Source organism: Trichoderma gamsii (assembly GCF_001481775.2).
Source record: "Trichoderma gamsii strain T6085 chromosome Unknown Scaffold_9.2, whole genome shotgun sequence".
Classification (NCBI taxonomy): Eukaryota; Fungi; Ascomycota; class Sordariomycetes; order Hypocreales; family Hypocreaceae; genus Trichoderma; species Trichoderma gamsii.
The window spans coordinates 979,748-1,000,769 of record NW_020171346.1 but is presented as its reverse complement, the minus strand read 5'-3'; the positions used below and the strand labels follow the sequence as shown (position 1 = coordinate 1,000,769).

At 45.5% G+C, this 21,022-nt stretch overlaps 8 protein-coding genes across 8 annotated transcripts; 4 read left to right on the top strand and 4 right to left on the bottom strand.

The window, feature by feature from the left end:
- Positions 1 to 61: 61 nt before the first annotated feature.
- On the bottom strand, positions 62 to 772 carry TGAM01_v203601 (hypothetical protein; the record flags this gene model as incomplete). The annotated part of the gene is made up of 1 exon (XM_018808526.1): positions 62 to 772. The coding sequence occupies one exon, from the start codon at positions 770 to 772 to the stop codon at positions 62 to 64; it is 711 nt and encodes a 236-aa protein (XP_018658307.1).
- Positions 773 to 1,084: 312 nt separating this feature from the next.
- On the top strand, positions 1,085 to 3,339 carry TGAM01_v203600 (metallopeptidase MepB; the record flags this gene model as incomplete). Its single annotated transcript, XM_018808525.1, has 3 exons — positions 1,085 to 2,374; positions 2,433 to 3,088; positions 3,150 to 3,339. 3 exons carry the CDS (start codon positions 1,085 to 1,087, stop codon positions 3,337 to 3,339), a joined length of 2,136 nt encoding a protein of 711 aa, XP_018658306.1.
- Positions 3,340 to 3,532: 193 nt separating this feature from the next.
- Positions 3,533 to 4,246, bottom strand: TGAM01_v203599 (hypothetical protein; the record flags this gene model as incomplete). Its single annotated transcript, XM_018808524.1, has 1 exon — positions 3,533 to 4,246. The coding sequence occupies one exon, from the start codon at positions 4,244 to 4,246 to the stop codon at positions 3,533 to 3,535; it is 714 nt and encodes a 237-aa protein (XP_018658305.1).
- A 2,052-nt stretch (positions 4,247 to 6,298) lies between these two features.
- Positions 6,299 to 6,597, top strand: TGAM01_v203598 (hypothetical protein; the record flags this gene model as incomplete). Its single annotated transcript, XM_018808523.1, has 2 exons — positions 6,299 to 6,362; positions 6,434 to 6,597. 2 exons carry the CDS (start codon positions 6,299 to 6,301, stop codon positions 6,595 to 6,597), a joined length of 228 nt encoding a protein of 75 aa, XP_018658304.1.
- A 1,248-nt stretch (positions 6,598 to 7,845) lies between these two features.
- TGAM01_v203597 (hypothetical protein) lies at positions 7,846 to 8,478 on the top strand (the record flags this gene model as incomplete). The annotated part of the gene is made up of 3 exons (XM_018808522.1): positions 7,846 to 8,035; positions 8,121 to 8,282; positions 8,339 to 8,478. 3 exons carry the CDS (start codon positions 7,846 to 7,848, stop codon positions 8,476 to 8,478), a joined length of 492 nt encoding a protein of 163 aa, XP_018658303.1.
- Positions 8,479 to 11,554: 3,076 nt separating this feature from the next.
- On the bottom strand, positions 11,555 to 12,764 carry TGAM01_v203596 (hypothetical protein; the record flags this gene model as incomplete). The annotated part of the gene is made up of 5 exons (XM_018808521.1): positions 11,555 to 11,865; positions 11,931 to 12,004; positions 12,082 to 12,326; positions 12,376 to 12,623; positions 12,689 to 12,764. The coding sequence occupies 5 exons, from the start codon at positions 12,762 to 12,764 to the stop codon at positions 11,555 to 11,557; spliced, it is 954 nt and encodes a 317-aa protein (XP_018658302.1).
- A 592-nt stretch (positions 12,765 to 13,356) lies between these two features.
- Positions 13,357 to 16,035, top strand: TGAM01_v203595 (fungal specific transcription factor domain-containing protein; the record flags this gene model as incomplete). The annotated part of the gene is made up of 7 exons (XM_024549240.1): positions 13,357 to 13,490; positions 13,563 to 13,953; positions 14,019 to 14,229; positions 14,298 to 14,329; positions 14,381 to 15,665; positions 15,724 to 15,893; positions 15,970 to 16,035. The coding sequence occupies 7 exons, from the start codon at positions 13,357 to 13,359 to the stop codon at positions 16,033 to 16,035; spliced, it is 2,289 nt and encodes a 762-aa protein (XP_024406078.1).
- A 665-nt stretch (positions 16,036 to 16,700) lies between these two features.
- TGAM01_v203594 (hypothetical protein) lies at positions 16,701 to 17,675 on the bottom strand (the record flags this gene model as incomplete). The annotated part of the gene is made up of 2 exons (XM_018808519.1): positions 16,701 to 17,250; positions 17,311 to 17,675. 2 exons carry the CDS (start codon positions 17,673 to 17,675, stop codon positions 16,701 to 16,703), a joined length of 915 nt encoding a protein of 304 aa, XP_018658300.1.
- Between the last annotated feature and the right edge of the window lie 3,347 nt (positions 17,676 to 21,022).

Here is a 21,022-nt window from a genome sequence, read left to right as displayed (position 1 = left end):
AACTGAGGCATTTCCCCGCAAATTGACATATCCGTTTTACGATAGTATGACACGATAGCGCTCACTGTTCCTTGATCCAACATCCGCCGAAACCAACATGTGTTTTTATAGGCATGTTCCAGTAATCTGGTCCCCGATCAGTCATGTTGATGAGGAATTGTGAGCAATGATCGGTATGCTCCTTGCTGGCGATAAGCGTGTCAATGTTAGGTCGCTCTTCCGCAAAGGCTCTGAACTGCTTCCTCCATAACATAGCACAATGAACAATGTGGTCTCTTTCCGACGTGTAATAAAATTCGAGCTCGGACATTTCCATGACTGTCAACATTTGCGTTCTATTCTCGTCCGCAAAGCCGAACCATGAGCCATCCTTTTGATACTCTTCCACGGACGCTTGGTCCATGCATGGACTTGGCATCCAATGGTTGCTCAAGATGTCGTAATAGCATTTTCCATCAATAGCATCTTCGATGCTACTGCCGCAGGTAACAAGACGGGACCGGTCTGTAAAAGTCCCATACTCATAGGGAAGTTTGCGATGCGTTCGTGAGGACGCTTTGTCAGGATCGACATGCGAGACTAACAGCACGATCATCCAGAATATAGAAGTTGCTATAAATACGACAAGTGGGTGTTGGGACACCGTCGGGGGGGAATAGAGTCTGAATTGGTCGCAGAGGTTAGATATCACAGCTCGCAGCCGTTGGTAACGAGATTCTGGAAGGTCGCCGACCCCGCATTTCAAGGGTTGATATTGGGCTGCTGCTACCATCTTGTCGGTGAATTTGGCACATCCTGAAGCCCGCGATAAAACTGAGTGGGCGTTCCGTCTGATATCTACAACGTTTCGTGGGGCGGATAACACCCTGAAGAGGCAGCGAGCTGACGTGAGGGACTTTGTTGGGCGCGACTATTCGAATGTTTTTTACCAAGGGGCTCGACAGATGCATCACGTCAGATGAGGCCTAACTCCCTGAATTTATTAAAACATGTAGGGTAAGCAATTTTTATCTCTCGGCAGCTTCGCGACGGTTTGTGTGTCCCCCGTGCGCATCTTAGGCGTCTGATCATTGAGGGAACCAAGATGTCATCCCACGAACAGCCTGCATCGCAATGCACGGCGTCATCCCTGGTTCAAGACGCCGAGTCAGTCCTTGACAATTCGGCAAAGCTCATAGACAGGCTGGTCGCTTCTTCGACTCTAGAAAACGTCAGCTTTGCAAACTTTATCCTTCCGATAGCTTGGGATGAGAATGTGCGAACATCGCACCGCAATTCTTCGATCATTCATGAATTTACCTCATCCGACCCTGTTTTGAGAGAAGCGGCTGCCAGGGTCCGGCGTCTCTTTCAGGAATTTGAGACAACCTTGTTCATGCGAGAGGACGTAAGTAAAAGATGCGAAGCTGTGCGCCAAAAGAAGGAAGACATTGCCGCCGAGTCCAAGCACCTGTTGGAAGTATTCTATCAGACCTCCTTCAGAAATGGGGCCTTTTCACGATCGGCAGAGGACAAGAGCAAAGTTCAAGAAATCAACCAATCTCTTGCAAAGCTTGAGTTTACATTCCGAGAAAATATCCGGACAGCAGAAGCCAGCTTGTCGCTTGACCCCGACGAACTTCAGGGAGTCCCGCAAAGGCTGCTTGACGGTCTACCCCGTGAGGCGGATAACGGTAAGGTTCTCTTGTCCGCCAGCGACCTCCAAAATGGCCTTTACCGCACGGCTCCCGAGAGCTCGGAAGCACGGAGGGCTATTGAGTATGCCTATGAGACTTTGCATCAGGCAAATCGGCCCATCTTCGACGAAGTCATCAAGCAGCGTGCACTGAAAGCTCGCCTTTTGGGATACCGTAGCCACGCAGCGCTACGTATATCCGAACGACTGGCGGAAACACCCGAGACCGTGTCGAATTTCCTTTCTGAGATAGCAACAGGGCTACGTGAAGCTGGTGAAGAAGATGTCAGCAGATTGAGGGACCGGAAACAGGCAGACTTTGAATGCCGCGGCGAACCTTTCGATGGGAAGCTATGGCTGTGGGATGTGTCACACTATCGCCAAAAGGTGGTCGCCGAGAACCTTTCACTGGGAGGCATGACCATATCTGACTATTTTCCCTTGACATCGGTCCTGATTAACGCGACTGAGCTTCTGGGCCGTCTATTTGGTCTGAGATTTGAGCGTGTTTCCAAAGAGCAAAACTGGGATGCTCGAGACATTGACATGGCTCCGCAAACCCATATTTGGCACGAGGATGTGCAGCACTTTGTCGTGTGGGACAATGGGGAGCAAAGCAAGTTCCTTGGGCATCTCTATCTGGATCTGTTTAGTCGCCCAGGGAAGTCGGGTGGCCCGTCCCATCACAATATTGTTCCAGTGAGCCGCTCACCAAAATCTCTCTATCGGTCCATACATATGCTCACAAGGTTTCTAGGGCTACACCAACGAAGCTGGTCATCGCCAACACCCTCGTTCCGCCATACTATCTGGATACTCTCGTCCTGCCGATGGAAGCCCTTGTACACTTAGATATTTCCAGGTGGTGTTGCTGTTCCATGAGCTTGGGCATGCTATACACGACTTGGTGTCCATAACTCAGTTTGCTCGTTTCCATGGGCCTGATGGGACCCCTATAGACTTTGGCGAATCTCCAAGTCAGCTCTTGGAAAACTTGTGCCACGTGCCGCTCGTCATCCACGAAATAAGCCAGCATGTTTCCACGCTAAGAAATGGTCAATCTTCCCATCTCAACCAGGATCAGGAAGGGGCCGCTGCCGCTGCTGCGAACCTCCCAGAGAAGATTCCAGAAGCGTCAATCCGTGTGCTGCTGCAACGGAGCAAGGCTATGGAGGCTTTGCATCATCTCGATCAGATATTACTTGCCAGGTTCGACTTGGAGGTTAATCAAGCCGATAGCCCTGAGATTGCGGAAGCCATGGACATCCCAGCTCTATTCAATTCGATGCGGGCCGAGATGTACTCGGTGGAGACACCACAACCCAATCAGGACGAACCAGGATGGGGATGTTACTACGCGAGCTTTAAGCACTTTATCAATGAGTATGATGCTGGTTACTATGGTTACTTGTTGTGAGTGTCATCTCAGATATGGGGAAAAGAATTAGCTTTGGAAGTGACTAACCTCTACCAGCGCCAAGTCGATCGCGGACGATGTTTTCGACGCTCTTGGAGGCGATGCAAACAACGCCGAAGCGTTCCAAAGATACCGTCGCACGGTATTGGAGAAAGGCGGCAGCGTGCCCGGAAGGGATACGTTGAAGGAGTTCTTAGGACGCGAGCCCTCCACCGAGGCCTTTTACAAGCATATAGGGATGGTATAGTTATGGTTGGGTTACTCTTAGTCTATCACTTAAATTCGCACTGGGACTTCTGACAGAGGCCTTAACAGGCTTCTTCATAGCGGCTGTATTCCAAGTTTGTATTGTAATTGGCATTATTCTTCCATTCGCATTGACACAAATACTGATCCACAAACACAACTATAAGTACTAACAAAGGTGTAACGGTGCTCTGCTAACAGGGGGGATAAATAATCTCTACGTTGGTACCCAACGCATCAGGGTTATCCATGCGCAAAATCAGGTTGACGCAATGATTGGTATGCTTCAGCTGGACGACTTCGGCGTCAGCTGTCCGTGCCTGAACCAGAGCTCGGTTGAGCTTCTTCCACATGAACAAGCAATGAGCCCAATGCCAGCGAACCGTGGTCCATATCGTCCCGGTCTGGCTACCCAGGACATCATGTTCCTTGGGATATGGATCTGTCCCATTCGGGTCGCGAAAGTACTGCCAGTCGTATAGAGCTTCGAACTCGGCGACCAGCTCATAGTCGATGCACCGGGGAGGCAGCCATGCCGTCGCGACAATGTCAAAATGGCACCCGGCCGCCAAAGCCTCGGAAGGCGTCTTCCCGCATGGAAGTGGCGCAAATCGCTGCTCCCATCTTAGATAGCCGTGCGGAAACGCTTTGCCGTCCGAAGTGAATACGTCTTCTCGAAGATCCTTGGTTCTCTGGCCTGTGGCGCTATGCTCTGCCAATCGCCAAACAGTGAACAAGGTCGTAAACATGAACAGCGCGGCGACTAGGTACCCCCAATTGTGTTTCAACGCTGTAAATATAAAATATTCTTTGGTTTCTTGCGGCTGCGTCACTTTCTCGCAGGCTCGGTCGTTCTTGTGAAGAAAACTGACATGCTCATCCATCTCGTCACTGGTGGTCGTTAACATGGCTGCAAAACAATTAACCAGAGATGGGAAAGAGTGTCATGACAATTGCCAGCTCAAAGTCTAGCCGTTTTCAATCCCAGACACGCATTGCTTGGTATTTACTGCCGATTGATCTGTGGATCCAAGATCTTATCCATCTCACGTAATGTGTCAAGTCGTTGCTTCGAAGACCTGCGTATGACGTGTCTGCACAAAGAGCTCGACAGGCCAAAATTACGCCAATGATCAAGATCCTTCTTTATGCTCCTTTTTGTACCTTTAGCATCTTTATCGGTCTCACAGAATTGCACTGACCGACGCCGAACAACGACTCTCGGCCATGGCGTACGCGTATAGTGAGAGCGAATCTGCGGACCACCTGCTGGGCGATGTAGACGCAGCTTGGACCAAGCGAACTCATCAGCCAGCAAGCAAAGCCCTAAGATATAAGGTCATTTTGTCAATTTTGATAACCGTCTTTAATCTCATTTTACTTGGTGTAAACATTTACTTTCAATTGTGGCGACGTTGCAGCATTAGGTCATATGAACGAGGATTTCCCACCGATATGGGTAGGTGCCAACGATGTCGCTCAGGTTGCAGAAATGCTGACAATACCATCCAGTGCCAGAGGGTCTGAAGGTCAATCTTGTTGAATTAGAATTCAGTGGAGGTGTCAAAATTGGCCCTGATGGACAGTTCTTTACCGATCATGGCGGCCAGGAGTTTGTCGGGGAGCCGGCTCCATCCGTGGATGAAGCATGGTCGTTGCTTCTGAATGGTGAGCCTATCTACCCTAGGATTAAGAGACGGGAGCCATTTTTTCTAAGACAGAAACACGTCGTCGGCAGGCTTGAACATTGACTTGCCCCCCTCCGATATCAATTCGGAGAGCCATTCCATACAATGGCCTGATAACGGCTACTACTTCACTGGGTTCGAGGTCTTCCATTCCTTGCACTGCTTAGTACGTATGAGCTGTGCATCCGCAAACAACGATTCAAGCCGTTGCTAATTCACAGTTTTAGAATCGTCTTCGACAAGCTTTGTATCCGACTTACTACGGTCACATCTTCAGTCAAGCTGGAGATCCCGACCGCGAGCAACATATCGGTGAGTTATCCTCCATGTCGTTCTCTGTGAATACTATTCACATCTTATCACTACCAGGTCACTGCATAAATCACCTGCGCCAAGCTCTGCAGTGCCATGCAGATTTGACGCCAATGGAATGGAGACTTGCAGGTAACCGAGTGATTCTCGATACCGCTACTCCACACACATGCCGGGACTTTGAGTCAATTCATGATTGGGCAAAGCAGAGACGAACTGACTGGGATGTAAACAAAAGTGTTGCAAACGGCAGCTTGCTGGTGGTAGACTAGCTTTGTGACTATTGTGCCTTATTCCCCTTCAGTAGTGAGAATAATTGACATCGCGATCCGCTTGAGTAACAATGACTTTGTGTTTCCATGTACATGTACATAGACTTCAGTGCTGTCTACTTCTGTTAACAGAGTAGACCTTGACGCAATCTCACACTTCTGCATATTCTCGTGTTTACGAACTCTTCCCCCTCTCGGAAAGTAATATGGCTTAGTAAGATGAAAAGGTTCATTGGGAGATTTAAGATGTGTATCATCTCTTCTAGACCTATAACGTTATCATGATCCCAGGAGATGGAACTGTCAACTACACTATGTTGACCCGCCTTACGAAGCCAAGATCTCCATGAACGCTTTCATGACGCCATACAAGATAAGGTGAGATGACAATGCCCCACAATGACAAATGGCCATGCCAGATAACGTTATATTGGTCTTCATGTATTTTTGCAGATGGTTCAAATGACGAGGTAGTGAATCTAGCCATTCATTGTCAGTCGTGATGCCTCACGTCGATGGTAGTAAAGAAGGTTGTTGTCATACTGTTTTGGTTAATTTGAGAAAAGTATTAAAGACATGAGGCGAGGCTTGGCTTGGCTTCCCTGCTCAAGACATATAAGCACCTTTTGCTAGAAGCCCATGCACAAAACGTCCTAGTTCGCACTTCCGAGCATTGATACTTTGAACCATGCGTTTCCCCACTGCAATCATTTTAGTCATCGCCGGCACAACCATCGCGTCACCTTTGCCGGGTATGTAGGGCGGATCCTCCAAATTACCTATGCGACAAACTGTGGATAATCTGGGTTAACGTTTGCTATAGTTAATCAAGATGGAAAAAACTTAGTTAGCAGAGTGCCGCAGCGCGATGCGCAGCAAGGCTACAAGGGTTACTACGACAAGCGTGAGGAGGAGCTTGTTGCACGAGCTCCTCAGCGCGATGCGCAGCAAGGCTACAAGGGTTACTACGACAAGCGTGAGGAATAGCCTGCTGCTTGTGTTCGGTTCCACGATGTTATGCGGGTTATCTCTGAAAATGAACAGCTTGACCGTCAGCATCGTGGCGTGCTCTGCAAAGTCAATCAAGGGTTTTAGCCCGGGGAACACTTCAAACGCAGTCCATTGGCTCTTAGGGCTTCATTTTTTGGTTTTTTTTTTGGCGGGGGAGGGGGGGGAGGATGATACGCAAACACATGTGACGTCTAGAAACCGAAAGGGTCAGCTTGTTGTCTATTACATGTTCGAGATAGTCCTAGAATTGTCTTTGCAAGTCATTATAATATAAAGCCAGCTTTTGCATAATTTTTTTTAGTGCACTTGGGAAAATGAACACAACGTGTAATATGTAACAAGTTCCTCTACGTCTCTTATTGACCATCCGCAGATTTTAACACAAGATGCTTACTTTTCTTCCTCGCGCACAAAGATAGATATATAATTCATGACGAAACTCTTGTCACTATTTAACAAAAGATTTATTGAAAGTGAAATTACCTCATTAAGTGTAAGCTTCGTCGCCTGATTTGTTATCCCTTGTCTGATGGGGAAGGAAGAAGCGCGCATAGGAGCAGCCATTAACCCCAGTCCCTCTTGTCTCGGGCAACTTTGAAATCTACAAGACTTGCTGACCCGTTTTATGGACATTCTATTGACATTCTATTTAACTTGATCGACTCTCAGGAACGAGATTTACTTGGATATGTGGGAAGATTGCTGGGACTGTCGGACTGTGCTCATTGTCTTCACTAATTTATAGTAGGACTTAACCCTGGACTTGGTCAGTAAGCACTGTAGCCAAGTCCTTAACGTTTGGCCCGGCCACTCTGCGATCCCATCTAAACTTTTGAAAACTAACCTTTGACCAAAGATAAAGGCTGTCTGTGTTAGCTCTGTCTCCTGTTGTCTTAGATAAGAGCTGTATCCGCCCATAAATATTGGTTTATTATGCAATGAGGCGCTTATCACCTAATTTGCTTATGATATGCTTGTGATGTGTCCAGATGACGTTGATATTGTTTGCGTGACGTGATTGTACCATTTACTCTCCAAGCAAAAGCAAAGATCGCCCCAGGCGTTTTTCTCTGCAAACTCAGGCCTTATTGATGAAATACCTCATTTATCTGATGTTCAAGGAGACAGCTATCCTATTGCGACCATCATATTGGCAACTGCACATACGCCCTAGGGATGGAGTCCTATTCTAGGGTCAGCTTCGAGTCTATCCCAGAGCTCAAAATGGACGCAAGCCTGTTGGGTGATATACACCAAGAACCATCTCGGCGTCACCAACGGGCACTATGGCTGGTAAAAGTTACTTTGCACCTGTCCTCTCTTGTTATTGGTATTCTTGTTGGCTTTTTTCTCAGCCGTGCGCGGTCAGGGCAGTTGTGCGATTCACATAAGTTTTGGCGGCCTAGTGAGTTCAGTGAGTATCTCAGAAAGATCTCAAGGAAAAGAAGACAAAAGACAACCGCAGCTGGTCCGCATAATCCATTGCTAATTAGTGGCAGGTGCGGCCAGAGAGCAGCTCTCGGGAACATGGAGCGACGTTCTGTACGATGCTCAGCTCGAGTACAATCCTGCTGGTACTCTCATTCGGATTCCTTCTAGTCCAGACTATGTAGGAGAGCCTTCAACAGAACTTGAAGAAGCTTGGAAAGAGCTACTTCCAGGTAAATGATAGTTTATACTCAGATAATGAATCAGTAACATGCTAATGGACGCATAGCCGTGACTGTCTGGGTTACGCCAAGTGAAGAAAAACTTCTCGGAGGAGGTCTAGCGCGCGATCCAGAGTACAATCTGTATTACGGGCAGTATGAAGAACTCGTATCCAGCTTTTTGAATGCGTTGGCTGATTCAAATTGAAGATTGTCAGTGACACACGAGCTACACTGCGTCGTATGTTAAGAGTCCATCGAAATTATATACCAGAAAGACGCTAATGACCTCAAGAACATGTTGCGACAATACACGAAACTCGACTATTATCCCGAGCTAGCGGCTGATCCAAGGCTTCCTGTACAACTTGGTAAGTTCTTTCACTTGAGACCGCAAGCCTATGCAAGCTGTTTCTAAGAACTGTTCCTTAGAGCACTGCTTAGACAGGCTTCGACTTAGCATTATGTGTGCTGGCGATATGACAGTCGAGCCTATCAAATACCTTGAGGGCAGTAAGTTGAAATCACCCACCTGGCCATCTGTCCATACATGCCGCGACTATGGGGCTATTGTGAATTGGACAGTAGCAAGGGATGCAGCACATCCCGAACAAATGTATAGAAATGCGGAAAGGCTTCAAAATGAGAGTATATAAACCAACCCTTTATTACTTATTCTGCCCGGAATCCTGCTAGGGCTCCGGCTTGTGCGCTTAAGTTACATAGCGCTATAGGGGGGAAGGCTCCTTTTTTTTATAAGGGGTGCTGCCAAAGCCGTACCGAATAGCCTGTGCCAGGTGCTGTAGAGCGGAAGCTTCCAGCTCACTAGAGGGGTATTTCTTACTAGTGCGCGCCTACCTCTCATCCGAGCCCCAGCAATCGCCCGATTTTCGTTGAATACCAAACATACCCCATATCAGTCTCTGCTTTGAAGGCTTGGTCTTGGAGTATCTTTCCGCTGAGATTAGTGTTCTGTTTCGTACTCTGCTTCAAGCTAGTCGTACGGAGGCTCTGGCCGCTCCCCCTGTCTAGGAGGAATAGGTTCACGCTGGCTCCTACTAACACAGTGTAAGGGAATTGTAACACTGCCATATAAGTTCCAAATGCACGGACTGAGAATAACCGCTTCGAGTGACATTCCAGCATGCCTGACATATACTCTTTTACATGTAAAGTATAGTACCTACGTTACAGAGACTACAGACATCTGCCCAGGCAATTGGTAGCTTAGTTGGCCAAGGTAGGTATAGTGGAAGCCTCAGATACACAATTTCTTTTCTATCATTATAGGTACGTACGTTTCAATCTACTGAATAACCGCATAAGTTTTTTTACTATGGTAACCAGTATTGCAATATATCCAAATGCCTCTGACCGCTACGTAAGCGCGCTATAAGCAAAGCAATCAATAAGAAAACAGCAGTGGTAAACAACGCCGCCAAGCCTTGTTTCAGTGATAAATCTACAAAGTTCATTCCAAAGATTGATGTCAAGAACGATAGAGGGGCAAAGATAAAGGCTAATTTGGTCAGTAGCTTGACCTCCTCAGCTTGTTCAATTCCCCTTTGTGACTCGCGAAGCGCGGCCCCGTTTATAATGATAGCTGTTCCATCTTTGCATCGAGCCCTAGCCTCTGGAAACGACGCAGCAGGCAGCGGTAGTCTTCCAGAAGTTCCATCTGCGTGGTATCAATTGCAACACTCAATTTCTTATTTCCCGTACCCTTTTTGGTATTGGTGGCGCTACTTTCCATATTCACACTTTGATTTGTATGCTGAGAAAGGTTGCTAGTTAGTCTAGGGCTAAGCCATGCAGAAACACCACTTTTAAGAAACCACACAACCTCCTCTAGATACGCTGAATGCTCATCGAGCACGTTCTTGATGAACCGTAAGCCTTTACACGACAGACCTTTGTGCCGATCTAGATATGATGCGCGGAGCGCATCTTTGACACGACCCATGAGCATATTCACCATCTGGTTGGAGCTGCAGGCGCTATGACGGAATATATCGCTCAGAGCATACAGTGGTGAGGCGCGCATGAGAGCTACCTTCAAGCCTTGACCATACTGTGAAGACAGATGTTGTGGGCTCTGAGTAGTGCTCTGTGTTGCATAATCAGGATCTAGAAATAGTGCACTGCTGCTAGCTCGACCAGGACTGACGCTTTGATTAGAAAGGTGCAGTGCAGCTTTGGCCGTAGGTTGGATTATAGGCGTACAACAATCCGCAAAGCAATCCGCGATTGACTTTCCAATGTCAAGCCATATTATAACTATTTCCCGCGTTGAGGTATGTTAGCACTCGCTGGCGAGCCTACTGGCAAGGGATATTGATTAGGCGATGCGGTCGAAACCATAGAGATCACAACAAGCATTGGGGAAATGTTTGCAACGTATGGATATAGAAAAAGAGATAAGATAGCCCCCAAAGACGAGCCGTACAGATTCCTTAGATAATCAGACGGCATCTTTAGCGAATGAGCGCGTAAACGTACCTGGGAGACAATCAATGGAGTAATACCAGCCGAGCAAAAAGATCACCCGATTTTTCAACGGCTCAACTTTACAAGGCAGCTCTTGGTTACGGCTCATTTCGACTGTATGGTTGGAGTGATCGCTATAATGACGACTGCAAATAGAATATTCGATCGCCGCCACAGTTGGGGCAACCAATAATTTGTTTATAAAGAAATGTATATAAGTCAAAATAATATCAAGTAATAAAGTTTGATACTTTGGTTCGCTATGAGACGGTATTGCGAAATAATTCATGCTGTCTGTATTCTAAATTGTCCTAAGGTTGTTAGTCGGTAGGTAGTAAGTCGATATATGTAAGAATCAAGAAAAATAGAATGCCTTCGACGCAATAAAATTAATAGTAAATACCTAATTACGGGTTGCACAAATGACTATGTAGGTAAGGCCTCCAAGGCCTCCAACACCCCTGCCGTATTATATTATCCCTAGTGTTAGAATTTTTACATATCTGTGGGACGAAAGCTACTGTGATAGGAGGAAATACCGCTGTGGCTAACTAACAGAGGCGATAAAAATTTCCCATGCTCTCCATAAAATTTCAATCGGAGGAATGTCGTTGCCCTCGTATGAAAGCAGGGCATACTGAGTATAGATGGCTTATTCTAGTAGCAAAAACGTCGCTGAATCTACTTGTTTACCTTAAAATAATCATTGTCATAGAAATAAAAAATCAGTCTATTTTTTTCCACATGGCTTTAATGACAAGGGTTAATATGGCTGATTACGAAGGTCGCGTGCATGTTCATACTGCGAGACCAGTAGACTTCATTTCCGATTCCCCAAGCTCCCACAAACGTTTATTTCCTTCGCTGTCCCTCAACCACGCATCTGCACGCGGATTCTGTTTTGCCACAGGACCAAAGAATTTGCCAGCTCCTAAAGTTGCTGCCTCTGGACTTGTAGCGCAATACAGAGAAGTGAGGGCTCCACGTAAAGGAGTGTCACTAGGTCCTATTTTCATGGCCACTCGCATTACAGTTCCAAACATGGACGGATCGTGATGTTGTAGGTTCGAGCGCACAATACCTGGGTGGAGCGAATACGCAGTGACACCTATTCCGTAGAGAATCAGCTAACTAGGGCAAGTAAAGGGACGCAAGTTTCGGTGGTTTCTTTACCTTGTGCGCTGTAGCAACTATTGACAAAACTTGCATCACGAATAATAGCTTGCTTGGAGTGACCATAGCGTTTCCTATACAACCATGTAAATAATTCATGGAAACAACATGTGCCAGGGTCTACCAGAATTCGCACGCCGGGTTTACCTACAAAAGTTCTAACATTCCTTTGGTTCCCGTCATATTGACATCGTCCCATTGAATGCTATCAGGTCCAATGAATGCCAAGTCACTGCTCACGTTGACAACACGGACTCGACTTTTGCTGCCACACCTTGCTGCAGTGGAAAGAAGAAGTGGAAGAAGGCTGACAGTAAAGGCGTGAGGTGATAAGTAGTTTGTTTGCCACTGGGTTTCATATCCATCAATTGTAAGTTTGTATGGTGCTGCCATGATCTAAATAGTTAGAAAGAAATTGTCCGCAAGAACGGTGCTTTCTGCTTACTCCGGCATTATTGATGAGCACGTCTAAACGATCTTCCAGCTTAATAAACTCCTGTGCCGCTGTTTGCACCGACTTTAAGTCGAGCAAGTCCATCTTGAGATGATGTACATCAATTGTTGAAGAGTTCGTGGATTGCCTCATTTGCGCGATGGCTTCATCAGCACGCTCGCGAGAGCGATTGGCAATGTAGACACGCGCACCACGTAGCGCTAGTTGAAGAGTGGTTTCGTACCCAATTCCAGAGTTACCTAAGCCGAGTACCGTTAGTTGTGTAAATGGTAACTCACTGTGCAAGGCATATGGGACACTTTACCGCCGGTGACTATGATAACATAGCCTTGTAGGTTAGGAATGTCATTTTCAGAAAAAGTTGATTGCTTAGCATGCATTGTGAAAAAAGATATTTGTCGCAATAGTCTGACGTAGGATGAAGAGATGCGAACTTGCTGTTAGATGAAGCTACAAATGCTTTAAATAGTAAATCATAAATCAGGAGAAGTCTGATAATGACGACTCTACGACTCAATTCCATGGCACAAATACCAGCAATAGGGAAGTTTCGCCTCTGTTCCGCATAGGTCAGTCGAATTTGACGTGATCCGGTGCTAAACCAACATGAACCCGGGGCAATGGTCCGGCGCTAGTCGTAGATCCGGCGCTAATCAAAGCCAAAGTTAGCTGCGGGGGTCGCTACTCAGCGGAGGTTTGAATGCTCCTTGTTCAGTTCAAGGCTGCAGAAGTAGAGCACTGCTTCGAGTCCCATTCCAGCTGTGGAGAATAGTAACTCACTTTAGAGATTGGACTCTCGACCCCCCAAGCTCCGGCTCCCGGACATCTAAATCCGAGTGCATACAGCCTGCCAAGACCTTCAGAAACACGTGATGTGACATTCACTTCATCAGAAGTCCTCCCTCTGCTGTGTTGGCTTCACACTGCACTGCAATCACTATCGGTTTGCAGCGAGCCTTGCTCTCTGCCAGAATGGACCAAAGTACACTACCAAACATATTAGGCGGTGGTCAGCAGGAGGTTCAAATTGCAACAAAGCCACCACCGTACGAAGAGAAGAGGAGACATAGGGCCCAGTTCTCTTGCACGCACTGCAGAATTAAAAAGTACGTGCGCCCCTGCATATCTTCCATTGTTGCTTCGGCACGGGCACAGAATTGATGTAATGGCGTTTCAAGACTCAAGTGCGATCGAGGACATCCCTGTGATAACTGTGCCAAGCGCAATCTGTCGCATTTGTGCCACTATACGCCCACTGCGGGACGCGACAGGGCAGGGCAGGTTTACCCTGTCACAGGCCGTGGCGACATTGCTAACAGGATACGCCATTTGGAAAACATTGTCTTGTCACTGAGAAACCAAAATGCCGGAAGTCAGAGTCAAACGACGGAGCTGTCGGGGAGTCTTCCAATAACATCGGCTACTGATGAAGGCCAAATATCCAGCGAGATTTCGCAGGGTCTTGATACAGGGATAGGAAACACAATTAATCCTCCAGGAATGATGCTTACAGGCCATATGGGCACAAGATGGGTTGATGCTACACATTGGGAAGCCATTCTGGACGATGTAGGTATTCAGAGCGTGTAAAATCAGCACAACCATCATGGAGCTAAAGCTAACAAGATCAAAAGATAAGAGAGCTAAAGGATTGCACAGAAGCACTTGAACAAGCAGATGACGAGCTTCTCCTGGGCATTACCGAGGAGGAAAGATCTGGACCAACATTGTTTGTTGGCTTGTCTCCATTAATGAACCGTGCTGATGTCCTGGCATTTCTACCTCCAAGGCCTGTAGTCGATCGTCTCATTTCTCGTTATTTCAATGCCAAAGAGCCCTCCACAAGTAAGTACAAAAAACATAAACAATGTAAGTGTTGCGTCTATATGGATGAGATACTAACTAGAACTTAGTGATTCTCCACGTTCCAACATTCTACAGAGAAGTAATCAACGAGGTATCCGTTGGTATTAGCAGGAACTGACGATCTTGGCAGTACACACAGTTTTGGGAAAATCAACAGGCAGCATCAATAGCGTGGGTTGGCCTTCTGTTTGCTATCATGTGCTATGCAATCTTCTTTTACGCTCGTGCGGGCGACTCGCTTCCAGGCTCTTTGGGCGAGCCAGCCCGTGTTTCTGAAGTCTATAGAACCTGCGCAGCACAATGCTTAGTTCTCGCAAACTACACCATCCCAGGAAGGTACAAGCTCGAAACTCTCCTTCTCTACTCTGGAACAGAATTCTTAAGAACTGGCGATACCCAAATCGGTAGCTCAATTCTCGGTGGTGTTATTGCTAGGTTAGCGATGCATATGGGATACCATCGTGATTCGAAACACTATCAGAACCTGTCGGTCTTTGATGGGGAGATGAGGAGACGAGTTTGGGCTTTGATATGGCAAGGAGATCATCTCATTTCGTTTCAAGTTGGCCTCCCTAAAATAATACCCGACTTGCAATGCGATACGGGGTTGCCCCACAATCTCCTCGACGGAGACTTCGATGAGACAACAAAAGCTCTCCCTTCGCCCAGGCCCATGGCGGAGCGTACTCCAGTGACATATGCAATAGTGAAAAGCAAACTGATGTCTGTGTTTGGCCGGATTGCCGAAAGATCCGTCTCGACCACGGACACAAAGCATGAGGAGGTTGCACAGCTTGACGAGCAGCTTCAAAATGCACATGGCGCATTGCCGGCGTTCCTGCGCATCCGCACAATGAACATGTCCATTATGGACCCAGCAGACCTCATTATGCAACGGTATAATCTCGAACTGCTATATCAGAAAGCTCGATGCGTCCTTCATCGGAGGTACTTGGTTATACACCGCTCCGATTTGAGGTATGCTTACTCAAGATGGTCATGTGTAGACGCAGCCACGCAGATTCTTCGACATCAGAATGACATTTACCATGAAACACAACCGGGAGGGCAGTTGTACAGAGATAGGTGGTTTGTAACGTCACTTACAAGTCATGACTTTCTCCTTGCTGCGATGATATTGTGCTTGGAACTATCTTCCAAGACTGAGCAGGACTCAGGTAGCATTCATCACAGCTCGGATAGTCCGATATTCGAGGCCAGACAGAGATTGCTACGCGCACTGGAAACCTCGTACAGTATTTGGATGGCGTTCACTGAAGTGTCTCCGGAGGCTCGCAAGGCCTCCAGGGCACTTGAAGTAATGTTGCAAATTGCGAAGAAAAACCACCAAGGGTCTGTACGGAGTGAAGGAGGATCTGCGGATGATCTTCAGTCTAGGCTGCATAATGCACATGGTGCGTCTTTCCAAGCAGTCACTCATGGCAGAAGATGGCAAAAGCTAACAATACACAGCAGGTGCTACAGAAGACATCTTATCCGAGGACACTCAATTTCAGGGGTACATGTCTAGCGAAACGTATTCAGAGCGTGGCGGGCAGCGGCTAGATGATTTGAAGACGATGAGAGACTCGATGCCGATTATGATGGAGGATATATTCAATGTATCAGAAGAATTTGATTGGGTAAGCTCTCCTCTCTATTGGCTCTCAGTTCAACCTTTAACCTTTAATGACATAACAATTAACAAAACTACAATAGCATACATGGGATAGTCAGGTCCGGAATAACAGCTGGGAGTCTACAGATGAGACTTGGATGACTTGATACAATGATAATCTAATATATCAAATGGTATCTATCCCATCTAGTATCTCAAGACATATCGACTCGGGGGATGATGGCGTGGAATGGTCATCGCATGGTTACAATATCATCTAGCTCTGTGCTTACGTAGTGCATCTGATACACTATTTGATGACACCTTATTGTTCAACTTCTGCATGGTCAAAAATCCTTCGGAAGATGTAGCTCGCCAATACTTACAATGAGCAATTGTACCAGAGAGAATCAAGTAGCTAGTCAAAATAAAACGGGCTTCATGATTTTATACAAGCCATTCCAATACTTTTGGAGCAGAATTAGTCAATGAAAGCTCAAAAAACCGGTATACTCGAGGCTTGTAATAGACACATCTGCTACACTAGGATTGCTAATATTTCGAATATCTAGAGTCTTCACAGTGTTACACCGTCAACCCTAAACCCAAAATACTATTTACTTCACGTCAGACTTAAAGAACTCAAGACAGATAAAGCTCCAAGTGGTATATAAATCTTTTCCTTTTTTTTAATCGCCATAAAGCCAATATTTACTAAGACTTATTGAGCAAAGAGCAAAAAAAAAGAAAACACTGAAGTTGAAAATTGTGCCGTCGAGACATTGGTAGTTTACATTAGGCTCGAACTCTTGCATTCTAATGGGTATTTGACCTATCCTTTAATAAATAATCCTTCAACCTCCTTGCTTGGGATAATCTGAGTAATATTCTTTCCAGCAAAGTCAATCCCTGTTTCTGGCTTGGGGCTGGTAACTCTAAACTTTGCGCTATTGCTCATAGTAACCGGTGCCGTATCGTCGAATCTGTTAGCACAAGAGCCACCGGGGATAATCTTGTCGCCCAGGTATCCCTGATATGTGGCATACTGGTGGAAAATGGAATTCCAGTTGGATTCAATATTGCCAATACCTCCTGGAACAACTTTGTCGTAAACTCCCACCATGCCAGTCTCAGCAAAGTTTTCCATCCAATTCGTCCGGCCATAACCTGTAGGAGTGGCAGAGTCTTGGTTATAATTGTCTTGCCAGATAGACGAGGAGCTGAATGGCTGTTGGTATTGCGGCAGAGCATGCCAGTCAAGGCTATGAGAAACTTCATGGACCAAAGTTGCCAGATTTGGAGCGCTTTCGACGACAGTGTCACCGGTAGACCAAGTCCAAGCAGCGGCACCATCATTCAGACCGGGAGTAGCCATGAGATGTCTGCAATGCAAGTGTCAGTGTCAATGCCACTACAACGGAAATAAAGTGTATATAATTTACCGTGTGTATGAGCGCATGCGAACTGGCAATCGACCGAGCATGTCAATCATATCTATTTCCGAGGCTCCAGCGTCTTTGTGGCGACAGAACGTCCAAGACGCACTGCAGTCAGTATAGTGAACATTGAAGACAGTGAAGTCCGCAGGATTGAGGTGGTATGTGTTTGCTAAGTCCTTGCAACCCTGGGGAATCCAACCAGCACCCCAATAGTCCCATGTTGATTGGGTTGGATGAAGGTTGTTTCGGAGGTCGCTTTCCAAACGGTCATATGGAATGTGAGGGTTTACTTCTGGCTTGTCGGGGTTACCAGCTGCGACCATAGTTACGCCCAAAAGGACCGTAGCGACAATTGATTGACGACGCATTGTATATTATTGGTGATTGACTTGGAAATGAAAAGAGCTAAGAAGTCGTGCAGTGTGTTGAAGAAAAATCTGTGCCGCGCAGAAGGTGCTTTATATAATAACTCACCTGCCTTACCAGTTTCTATCAAGGAAAACGAACGTTATTTCAAGGACCCTTGCTTGTACACATGGTTCAATTAAGGTTATTAATACGCTACTTTGCTAAGGCAAGCTACAACAACATTATGCTTTACAATACTCCCAGTATAACCCCTGCTTTAGCTACTGGAATAATAACTACGTTCGGTAGTTGGTTTGGTTGAAGGATCCCAAACAATGTGCTACCTTAAGTACCTTCCTTGCAAGTCCTTTCTCATGGTTCGAAAAAGGGTCTAGAGCAAGTAGAAGGTATACCAACTAGGCTCTACTAAAGGGCCGAGCTTACCGTCTTGCCTATTTAAGGTCGAGGACTGCTCCACATGATAACCTCAAGCTACAAGAATAACGGGATACAATGTCATGATACAAAAAAAACAATGCTTTATTAATAGGCAATAAGGAACTTCAGGGATGTGCTAGCTACAAAGAGTGACAAAGTGCATGAATCCATACTCTATATTCCTAGCTAGTGCAATCCTACTGCTTATGAAGGATTGCAGGATTCTACTCGTTGACTAACCCTAGTGCAGTTGCCTAATCTACTGCACTAGCATGACTTTCTAACGATAGGTTAGCTTCCAGAGCACTTTCGCTACTGCGGTTGCGCGGGTTAGAAGCGAGGGAAGAAGCTAGGCTGCCAGATACTTGGACAAAACTATACCTGCAATGTGAATGCAGCATATACCTATTTATTTCTATAGTAGATGCTACAAGAAGGGTTATAAGATCGAAGTCATGACCATCTTTTAATTCGGTTTTCCTGAATATACTGCATTCACCCTCTATGCCGCGAAGGCAATACGCTAATATAAAGCTCACAAACTTGTCCATGGTCCACTTCTTATTTGGTCGTAGGATTAAAGAAATTGAATTATAGGAGAAAAGAGAAGGTAGTATTAACTAGCTTCAAAATACCCACCAAAAGCGATTGATTGATCACATAACATTTTACTTGCTTGTCTTGGTAGGCTCTATCTAAAAGTAACTAACACATTATCCTAAAACATTAGTGAATTATGTTATATTATGTTAAAGGCTATCTTACTGGCCACCCCTTAGCGAATGTTGTATTTACGATTTTGTAGCTCTGATTGGCCTGTTATCGCAGCGGATTTCTTGATTTATAATTAACAAAGCTGGTAAAATACTAAACAGGAAGTCAAGCGGAGTGTAACATCTTGCCTTTCGAACATTTAGCTAGCAACCATAGCGTATAAATGTGTTGTAAGGGAAAATAGTGGAAATGTCATAGCAAGGACAAAGGTAAAGGATAATCATGTAAGTTACGTAATGCACTTAATTTAAATGCAAGTGAGTAACCGTAAGTGAAAACTAAATCTGGTAAGAACAATAAACTAACCGCAGTTTAGAGAAGAAGAGGAGGGTAGTTAGGTGCAGTTACAATGGCGTCATGTTACAAGTTTTCTCTCTGGAAATAACATTTTCTTTCTGCCATTATCTTAATTTACAACTCCATGCTTTGGCTATAAAATTTTATATTACACATGAGGCCACAATCGCTGAACTCGGTATAGTAACGCTTTCTTTTGACCGATCTTCATATCTTGCTGGCACCAAGCGTGGCAATGAAAGCTTCGCCGATTTGCCGGTTTCGGATTAACTAGCAGCTTGATCTTGAAAAGTGTGTCAACTGCTCCAAGTCCTTCCATTTGTTGAAGAAAACATACCTTTCCAGGCAGTAACTGTCTCACCTTCCATTTTTGGAGAGTTGTAAAAGCGCAACATGACATTGACAAGTATCTCCATTAATGATTGATGCTAATAGTGATGAGATATATGCCTGTAGTAGCAAGGAAAACTGCAATGCTTTAAATACATGTATTGAGGATCAGCGGCATTTTTCCTTTCAGCAGTTCAAGTCAGGAACAACACTGACCTTTCCTATTCCACTTCCAATAAGAGCAATAGATGTGCTTGCTAGATTGAGAGCATTAACTACTTGTCCCCAATGACTGTTCTCGGTGCGGATCGTTCAATATTGCACAAATTGTATCAATAAGATTCCATGTTCATGTTAGTAGCGAATCTTGAACGTATATAGATAGCAATCCAAAAAGATGCTGAAGATTGCATAGCATAGGTTGAGTGGCTAAAGACCAGAGAGTTTGAGTGGTGGCAAATCAGCACAAGCGTTGACAATCTAACTGTATAGACCTTCTCCACTCAAAAACTTTAAAAAAAGCATTGGCTACATAATGTATATAATAGAGTTCGTGTAAATCTGGGGAATGCACTTGGTATTACATCATTTCATCTTCAAAAACAGCTAGTGTTATTGCTATAGAGTTTTGGTAGCGTATAAATAGCGTTGCTTTCCCTCTCCCAAATTTTTACAAATTCACTCTAATGAATAACCCTGATCCAATTATACAACTATTAATTGCTAAATCATACTCCGAAATTATCAGGATGCCAACTGGAAGCTGCTGGTGTGGCAATGTCAAATACGAGTTCGACGGGGACTCTACGTCTGTGGTAACTATATCACTTGGCGGATTCATGGAAATTTTTAAGCTTATCGTAAATACAGGTGTTATGTCACTGTTTATCATGTCAAAAGATAAGCGGCGGAACCAATACAGCTAATATCCCCGTGCCACGCGAGAAGCTCATCGTGGCTGCTGGTGCACCAAAATCTCATACTCAAAAACATGAAGATGGATTCTCTTTGACGGTATTCTTTTGTGGCGATTGCGGTTCCACTATTTACAAACAGGCAGATGCAGATATGTTTGAAAACGTCTCTTTGGTTCAATCAGGAACACTAGATGGATCTGCCCTAGACAAGATTAGCAGACCATCATCGGAATTGAATGTGAAACTGAGGGCATCTTGGTTAGCAGAAGTTAGTGCCGCTGTTCAAAAACAAGGATTTGTTTAATTGTAAAGGGGCCGGCGCTCTTATAAAGCGACAGCTGGCCCCTAGACAAAGGCTAGCTACTGTGTTAAAATAGAGGGCTTCGCAGTAGCCCTTGGTTAATGTAATGCGCGTTGCGAATAGCTTTATTGTAATCGATTCAAATTATTTTGACTACAGAAAGACTTAGTTTTATTTTCTCTTGTTTTTGTGTGTCCTTGGTATAAGCGGTTTCCTTAGCAATCACTAGAAATCCTAACATTACGGAACAAACAGGGACTTTGGACTGTTAGCCACATGTCCCGCTTTTTCGGATAGGATGCAAGCTGGA